The sequence below is a fragment of the Mirounga leonina genome, unplaced genomic scaffold (assembly GCF_011800145.1).
Source record: "Mirounga leonina isolate KUSES-001 unplaced genomic scaffold, KU_Mleo_1.0 Mir_165, whole genome shotgun sequence".
NCBI lineage: Eukaryota > Metazoa > Chordata > Mammalia > Carnivora > Phocidae > Mirounga > Mirounga leonina.
Genome location: NW_023270415.1, coordinates 38,922,945 through 38,932,304, shown reverse-complemented (window position 1 = coordinate 38,932,304; position 9,360 = coordinate 38,922,945). Strand labels below are relative to the sequence as shown.

The window sequence follows — 9,360 nt, the reverse complement described above, 5'->3', positions numbered from 1 at the left end:
GGCCCTCAGAGCTTAATGGTCAGCTTAATCTGAAGGTATCAAGAGAGAATTTGGTAAGAAGTGATGTTCAGAGTCTTGAAGGATAATCCTACAGCTCATCCACAAAATATGAGGAATACTGTGTGCAAAGACACAGAGACATGGGGCAGGGGGTGCTTGTGAATGTGGTGAGGTATGACTAAACATTAAGTGTATGTGTGGGGATTGTATGAGTCAGTGCTCCTTTTCTGCAAGGAGCAAAGACAGAAATATAGCTCAAATGAACTTAAACATAAAAAAGGAAACCTGTTGATTTAAAAGCAAAGGTAGCCTTTGGGACAGTGGGATCCAGGGACAGAACTTCTATTAGGACTCTGTTTCTCCATCTTTCTTTCTTTCAGTCTCCAATCTCTGATTTGTTTTACATTTCATGAGTCTTTTTCACTATACAGGGGGCTTCCCAAAGGGTAGAGAATACAACCACAGGGAGTTAAAGGCTCACATCCTACCCATTCCAGCAACAGAGAAGAAAGCCAACTCCAGAATAAGAATTTCCACAGGAGGACTAATAAAATAGGCCCAGTTTGAGTCTTATAAAAGGGAGCAAATATAAGAGCTACAACAGGATAATAGAAAACATAATTACAAAGGTAGGCCATGATCAGATCTTTGAGAATTTTTAATGCTACACAAAGTTTGGGTTTCATCTTTTAGGTTAAAGGGAACAAGTGAAGGATTTTAAACAGGGGAGTAATAAGATCAGATTTCTATACTTAGCGCACAGAGGATGATAGGGTAAGGGGAGAGAGGGTAGGTGATGGGACATGGTTGCAATGATTTATGTGTGAGGTGACAATGACTTAAACTGAGAAATAGCAGTGGTAATGTAGAATAAATAGAACACATAGAAATTGGTATCTACTAGTCATAGGTATCTAAGAGAGAAAGCTATATAGAATGAATAAAAGATTTCTGATTTGGATGCTAGGTAAATAATGGTACCCTTAACCAGAATAAGAACTATACAAAGATGAGAGAGATGAATTCATTTTGAACAAGTTGAGGGTCATGTGAAATATCAAGGTGATGTCCAGGGGGCATCTTTGATGTCTAAGCTTATAGCTCAGAAGGAAGACAAGTCAGCTAAGCTGGGTGTATAAAGTTGGGGAATATTCACTTAGAAGTCATAGAGAGGGATGAAGTAGCAGAATATGTAAGTTGAGAAAAGAAGAGAACAAACTACGTAAATTTATAGACTCAAAAGATGAGTCCACTTGACTGGACTGAACTTTATTTTCCAGAATTCCTTTCTCTTGTGTATTTCCAGTTGGGGTGGACCGAAGATTCTCCTGCTCTAGCTAGGGAGAAGAAAGGAGGTGGTAGTTATTTTGTTTTGTGGCCTAATGTGTGATCAATCATGGAGAATATTCTACATGGGCTTGAGAAGAATATTCTGCTCTTGTTAGGTGGAATGCGTTGTACATGTCTATTAGGACCAATTGGTCTATAGTGTTGTTCAAGTCCTCTGTTTCTTTATTGATCTGTCTGACTGATCTACCTATTATTAAAAGTAGAGTGTTGAAGTCTCTACTGTTATTTGTTACCGTCTATATCCCCCCTTCAATTCTGTCAATATTTGCTTCATTCATTTGGTTGCTCTGCTGCTAGGTGCAAATATATTTATAAGTGTTATATATTCCTTGTGAGTTGATTATTTATGATTATATAATGTCCTTCTTTGTCTCTTGTAACAGCTTTTGACTGATTTTGTCTGATATAAGCACATCCATCCCTACTTTGTTTTGGTTACTATTTGCATGGAATATCTTTTTCCATTCTTTCACTGTCATTATATCTAAAGTGAGTCTCTTAGACAGCATATGGTGGGAACTTACTTTTTTATCCATTCATCTATTCTATGTCTTTTGTTTGGAGAGTTTAAACCATTTATATTTGAAGTAGTTAATGGCAGGGAAGGTCCTTATAATGCTATTCTGTTCTTTGGTTTCTGTATTTTCTTTTTTGTGTGTGTGATAAAACCATTTTTTATTTTTTATTTTATTTTTTATTTTTTTATTATGTTCAGTTAACCCCTGTATAGTACATCTTAGTTTTTGATGTAGTGTTCAATGATTCATTAGTTATGTATAACACCCAGTGCTCATCACAACACGTGCCCTCTTTAGTACCTGTCACCCTGTTACTCCCACCCCCCACCCATTGGTTTCTGTATTTTCTATAGTTACTTTGTCCTTTTCCTCTCTCTTGTTGCCTCCCTTTGTGTTTTTTTTTTTTTTTGTAATGACATATTTTGATTCCTTTCTCATTTTCCTTTGCACGACTTCTATAGGTGTTTTCTTTGTGGCTACCATGCAGATTATGCAAAATATCTTCTAGTTATAACAATCTATTTTAAATTGATAACAACTTAACTTCAGTCAAATTAAAATTCTACTCCTTTACATTCCCTCCACCACTGTATGTTATCATTGTCACATATTATAGCTATTTAATGTTTTGTATCCTTTAACATAGTTTTATAATTACAGATTTGTGTTTTTATCCTTTAAATTCTATACCTAAATTGAAAATGATTATGCAGCACCATTACAGTGTTACAGGATTCTGTATTTGTCTATATATTTACCTTTACTAGAGAGTTTTATATTTTTATATCCTTTCGTGTTGCTACCTAGCATCCTTTCATTTCAACCTGAAGGACTTCCTTTAGCAACTCTTGTAAGGCATGCATGGTGGGGTGATGAACTCACTCAGCTTTTTTTTTTAATCTGGGATGATCTTTAATTCTCCTTCATTTTTTGAAGGACAGTTTTGCCCGATAGAGTATTCTTGGTTGGCAGGTTTGTTGTTATTGTTGGTTTTTTTTCTTTTAGCACTTTGAATATATCATCCCACTCCCTCCTGGATTGAAATGTTTCTGCTGAGAAGTCTTCTGAAAATCTTATGGGAGCTCCCTTGTATGTGATGAATCACTTCTTTTGCTGCTTTCAGGATTCTTTCTTTTTTTTTATTATACCATGTCTCATTCATTTGTCCTCCTGAGTCATATCACCTATGCATACACTGAAAAAGAGAATCCCTGGACTTACAAACCCAAGAGCCAGACATACATTTCTCATCACTTTACTTTCCTGAGAGGCCCTTTCCAAACAGCAACCTGTGAGCATCTTTAGTGTCTTCCTTCCTTTTAGCTGACCTCCTTCCTTCTCAGTCAATGTTTGTTAAATAAGTGAATTAGTGAATGGCCAGACACCATCTTTAAATGATTGTTCTGTAGTCCTGCTCAACAATATGGATTATATTTGTAGGATTTTGAGTTTCTTTGAAAGAAGAATCATTTTAAATCAAGGGAGTGTAATGGAACAGGGCATAAATAATATTGTCCTAGAAACATTTTTCTAACATCTTGCTTTCTTTATGAAGACAATTGTCACAAAAAGTGTTCAGACATTGACAACACTGTTGTTCTGCTACACTATTCTCAGAGAAAGGCACTGAACCAGAAGATGGTTTTAGCAGTTGTATGGCATGATGGTGCCCTCCCCAAGTTCTGTGGACTCATATCCTGAGGGGTTTTGAGTACAGTCATGGGCTTAACAGGTTTGGCCCATCTAGGTATAGATGTTCTCTTAAGCTTTCTTTTTGTAGGAGGTTAATTGATTTCTAAAAAAAAATAAAATAACATATTCTTATCATTTTCATCATATGCAAATAATACTGTTGCCAAGTATTTGTTCAAAATATGTCCTCCAAAATACTTACCCTGGCTCTACAGTTCATTTCAGAGTAATATCGGGTTATATCTTTGAGTAGATAAAGTGACCCACCTAGTGAGTTTCCTTAAGTATCATGACCATAGACAAGAAAATCTCTTATTTAAGTTTTAAAAATAGCAATAGAAAACAGTGGTTTCTTGGTGATATAATCTACTTAATATCCTCGATCTTCAATAAAAAACCAGTATTGACCAGGATTATGGATAAATTTTCTACTTAGAAAAAAGTCAAGTGCACATATTTTAGAAATCTCAATTTGTATTAAATGAAATAAACATACACAACAGCCCATCTAAACTTCTCTGGTTTAGTTAGTGTATGCAAACTAAGTTGATGCAGCTGAATTAATCACAAACTCAAGCTAATTCTTTTTGCATCCTTATTAATCAAGTTAGGGTTTCTGTTCTATGAATGTAAACACAGAAAGGTCAACAATTTTGCTAGGGGCACGAAAGGGCATGGGAATTAAGTGAAAAGTCATCTTTCATTCCCTTGCTGGACTAAAAACAGCCTCAAACCTCAATACTGAATTTTAGATAATATGGAATGTGCTGTATTCACAGAGCATATGTTTCTGAGCAACAATGAAGATAATTTATTAGAGGATTGTCAGCCAAGTCTGCAATGATTCTTTGATTAGTGAAAAGTGGTTTTGCATGTTATGCCCTGGGATATTTCTTTAATTTTTTTCCCTCCAAGAGGATTTTGTGGATTGTACTAATGCTCCACATGCTGATTTTTAGTATAAGATTTGCTACATGATGTGCCAAAGGTGATGAACAATAAAGCAGATAGTTTAAATTAATTTAGAAAGTTTGTGTTTTTCTCTAAAGGAGAAAATATTATTTTAGAAGCCCTCATAAAAGACAGCAGTGGGAAAATTGTCTAAAGCAGAGCTCTTTTTAACTCTTAAAGTTTTAGAATGTAACTATTTTGAAAAAATCATAATACATAGGGTGAGTTTTTGCATTTTAAACTTCTGCTACCTAAACCTTTATATAACACAAACCCATCTTGCTCTCTTAGATACATCAAACAACAGCTATTGCTTCTTCATTGTGGGGAATACAAGGCTTCATCAGATCAGCCAAAAGAATTTCAAGTGAAAACACTCCTCAGCTCCAAATCTGTGCAGTAGCTTTAGACAACCTATTACTTTGGGTCAAATAATTAAGTATGGCAACTAAGAAATACTGTCTGCCATTTGAGTTGGGATGCAATTCCCCTCTACTTTCTATAACATTATGCTGTTTTCCAATGTTCTGATATTCTAGTTATTTAACAGATCCCTGAATGGATAACCTGCAGCTAAAGTCACCCAGGGCATTTGAAAATCAATATTTTAGGGGTGCCTGGATGGCTCAGTTGGTTAAGTATCCAACTCTCAGTTTAACCTCAGGTCATGATCCCAGGGTCATGAGATCAAACCCCACATCAGGCTCCACGCTCTGCGTAGAGTCTGCTTGAGATTCTCACTGTCCTTCTCCCTTTGCCCTTCCCCTGCTCACATGCACATGCTAAATAAATAAATAAATAAAATCTTAAAAAAATAGTAATGCTTGAAGATGAATATATTCATGTGTTCATTAATTTCTTTGTTCAACGACTGAACAAAAATTTATTGGACCCTTCATCAAGCTAGTCACCCTACTAGATATTTGAGGTATGGCTATGGATGTAGAGAACAAACGAGGCATTATCCCTATTCTCTGGAAGTTTATAAATTAGCAGGTGTACTAGTGAACATATTTTTCCCCAGACCTTTGGAATGCTCTTCCATGGGAGGCCTCAGTGCTATCTGACCCAAGTGGTTCCCTCAGTTTTGCCAAACGCATGCTTCTCTGGAATTCTCAACACCAGTAAGCACAATCCAATGAGGACAATTGCCGCTGTGCAGTAGAAATCAACTGCCTTATCACTACTGACATATTGTTCACCCAATTTCCCCTCCAGATCCAAAATAGTTCCCACAGCCGAACCAAAGGACATTCCCTTTATCTAAACCAATCTGTGGAGTCATGAAGCCAACTATCTGTCCAATGAAAGTTCAGTCCTCTTCCTTCCCCAGCTTCTAGAAGACCCTTGCGAGCTGAGCTTCCACTTGCAGCAGTAGCAGCAAGTATCTGTTTCCATCCTTCTGCCTTAGAGGGACTTATAGCTTATTTCCGACGTCAATGTCACTACCACCGCCCCTTCTTTAGGGCTTTCTCATATATGTCTAGAGCTTCCTGATACCCTGATTGGCACTCCCACTTGGGTCTCACAGCCTAACTGATCACTGGAATATGGACACTTTATCCCAAGGTTCTGATTTGGGAGCTGATCTGATCTCAGACACTTTGACATCCAGATTGGCAATACGGAATAGATGGACCTATGTGCAATTGGCCAAAGGAGATCTTTGCAGGCCTTACAGTAAGGCATTGAGTATCTGGCTCACTTGTCATGGGTTCCAAGAGTGGTACATGACCCCTCAGCTTTACTAGGCTAAAGACAGCTCATCTGTATCACCCTTTAACCTATAGCAAGTGTAGAGAGCTCACCTAGTCAATGCCTAGCAGGAGCCAGGCTCAGTGCTAGGAATTCAGCATCCCTTAGTAGTAATCTTCATTTAAAAATTCTACAGGATACATATGGAGAAGCATTTGTCGCCCAAGGACACAAAGTCAAGATTCAAACCAGCTTCAGCTTTTCTGGTTGTGGTTCTAATCCCCTGATGGGGCCAGTGTGCTACCATGAAACCAGCCCATTTGATCAGACATGTTTAACTTTCCTGGTTCTTGCCAGTTCCTTTCCCCAAACAGAAATCTGTTCTCTAGGACCCCCAAGACATTCTCAAAGATCCTGCTTTCATTTGGAAAGACTCAATTGAGTCCTGATCCTGCAATTTACCTGGTTGAAAATATCACCATCAGCTGGAAACTGCTGCTGAGTACAACCCCCCCAGACCTAACTCTTTGGATGATGATAATGTGAGTGATATTGATGAGAGTGGCTGGTTTTGAAAGTATCAGACTCTATACTAGGATCTTTACATTTAGTAAGTAATTTATTTCTCACAAAACTTCTAGATTATAGTCATTGTTATCTCCGGTTTTCAAATAAGGCCCAGAAATGTTAAGCCATTTGCCCAAGACCTATGACTAGAAACTGGATTCAAACTCAGTTTAGCTTTCTCCACAATCCATGTTCTGACCCTGAGGGATTATTGTGATACAGGACTCCATGTAGGATTTAGGGTGGCAAATCATCCTTATTCTCCTGGGACTCTCCTGATTTTTTTTTTTTTAATTTTTTATTTATTTGCGAGAGAGAGAATGAGAGACAGAGAGCATGAGAGGGAGGAGGGTCAGAGGGAGAAGCAGACTCCCTGCCGAGCAGGGAGCCCGATTCAGGACTCGATCCCGGGACTCCAGGATCACGACCTGAAACGAAGGCAGTTGCTTAACCAACTGAGCCACCCAGGTGCCCTCTCCTGATTTTTAACTGAGACCTACATCTTGGGAAACACCCCAGTCTCAGGAAAGCCAGGCCTGTTGGCCATGCTGGCCTGTGTTAGAAGCCTTAACTCTGGCCCATTCTCTCTTCTCAGTCGTACAAGGCCAGGCCTGCAGTAAGCCCAATGCGGCAGTGGGCATTTGAGGGCAGAAGTTACTCCTCCTGGGGGTAATTGAGGGAAGATTAAAGGCTTCTATGCCTCTGGCCTTGACAGTTACCCAATTTTGAGTAGTAATCTTCAGGCTGTTGTGGCAAGGAACTCAGGGAGCATTAAGAAGAAATGTCTCTTTACTCACATGTTTGTTCTTTGCACTATTAGTTTACTTCTTCAGTAGTGAGCAGAAGGGACAACAGTCTTCAGCTGAGCCCAAGTTGTCACTCTTGCCAGTCTTCAAATCTGAACCAGGCCTTAGTGAAATTGCCTAACTTACCTTCCCTTGCTCCTTTCTCTGTCCCATGCAAGGCTGAGGTTCTGGAATATATTATCATGGAAGCCATCTACAACTTCAGAGCCCATATGCTCTTTGGATTGCTTATGGCTAGATCCATGTTCAGGTGAAGCTTAACCCTCGGAGCCCTGCACCTGCAAGAGTCCTTCCAAAGTCCCCGAGAGAAAGACTTCGGCAATGTGTTAACATGATGGAAGTTTTGGATTCAACATTTACGAAAGTAAGACATATTAACCTCAGCTGATGAAGACTAGTTTCTCTTTCCGTGCCTACTGCCCCTTCATCACACTTCACCTGTAGCAGTTCACTTCCACATGGCTGTGACTATGTTTTGGGACCTGGCTACAGAGAAATTAAGTTGGGAATATTCCATATTAAATGAAATCTGGAAGGATGTTTTGGAAAGTTTCAATAAAACAGATGGAAATTTCAGATAATTTGGCTTTATTTTTTTTTTGTTTTAAAACTTGCGTACAAAGTAAGTTTAAAAACTCAGCTAAAAATCAGTGGTGTAGGACAGAGAATCAAAACTATGTGCAAGGAAATCAAGAACAAGATCCTACAATGAAAACTGAGTTGCGGAACAACAAAAATTCATAACATATCAAAGCAATAATTTTTTATATGAAGAGATAATTTCCAAATAGAAATAAGTAGGCACTTGGTTTGAGATTCCAATTAATGAAAAGAAGTAAATCATAAGAAAACATTTTTTAAAAGCGTAAGTTACCTGCTGATATAACCAATATGAATAGAGTGACAAAGATAATAAAGTACTCAGACTTTCTGTAGATGGAAGCAGGCGACAGACTCTGTGTCCCTGCCTCACCCAGAAACTACCCAAGTTCCTGTGGAAGTGAAGTGGAATTTGGTAAGAATGTAATGGGTGGAAAAGAGAAAACCCATGGTAGCTATGAAGGCAATGACGCCATGTATGTCAAATTGATACCTTTGGATGGTCATGAATTTAATATAAAAAGACAACAGGCACTAGCATCCGGAAAAATAAAAGCCATGTTGAGTGGCCCAGGTCAGTTTGCTGAGAATGAAATTAATGAAGTCAGTTTTAGAGACATCGCTTCACATGTGCTACCAAAAGTATGCATATATTTGACCCACGAGGTTCTCTACACCAACAGCGCCCTGGAGATTCCTGAATTCCCAACTGCACCTGCAATTGTATGGGAGGGGCTGATGGCTGCCAACTTCCTAGATTGTTAAATAAGATCAGTTACAATAAACTGTCATCTTTTTTCAGTATTTAATACCTACAGTTCAGTTAGTAATTTTGTCAGATATAGCATGTCGCCTGTGTGCAACTGAACCTTAAAGTTCATGGCAAAGCAGATTATCGTCTGTACTTTGGCATAGCAATCGAGTTGAAATTTGTTTGCTACATCAACAAATTAAGTTCATTTTCATAAATTGAGAAATAAACAAATATGCCAATTTGTAAAAAAAAAAAAAGATAATAAAACACTCAGAATATTACCCTACAACAAGAACACCAATCACATAATAGTTAATGCCAATTGTCAATTCAAAGACCGCTTAAAAGTAGTCATTGCACAAGAAAACTTGAAATGCCCTGAAATAGTACAGGTGACACGTGAAAGAAATTTTGATAGACACTTTCA

The 9,360-nt window shown here is 38.1% G+C and overlaps 1 protein-coding gene across 1 annotated transcript; it reads left to right on the top strand.

Annotated features, from left to right (window-relative positions):
• The first annotated feature begins 8,605 nt into the window (after positions 1-8,605).
• Positions 8,606-8,944, top strand: LOC118014748 (elongin-C-like). The gene has a single exon (XM_035011091.1). It carries the CDS (start codon positions 8,606-8,608, stop codon positions 8,942-8,944), a length of 339 nt encoding a protein of 112 aa, XP_034866982.1.
• The last annotated feature ends 416 nt before the right edge of the window (positions 8,945-9,360 follow it).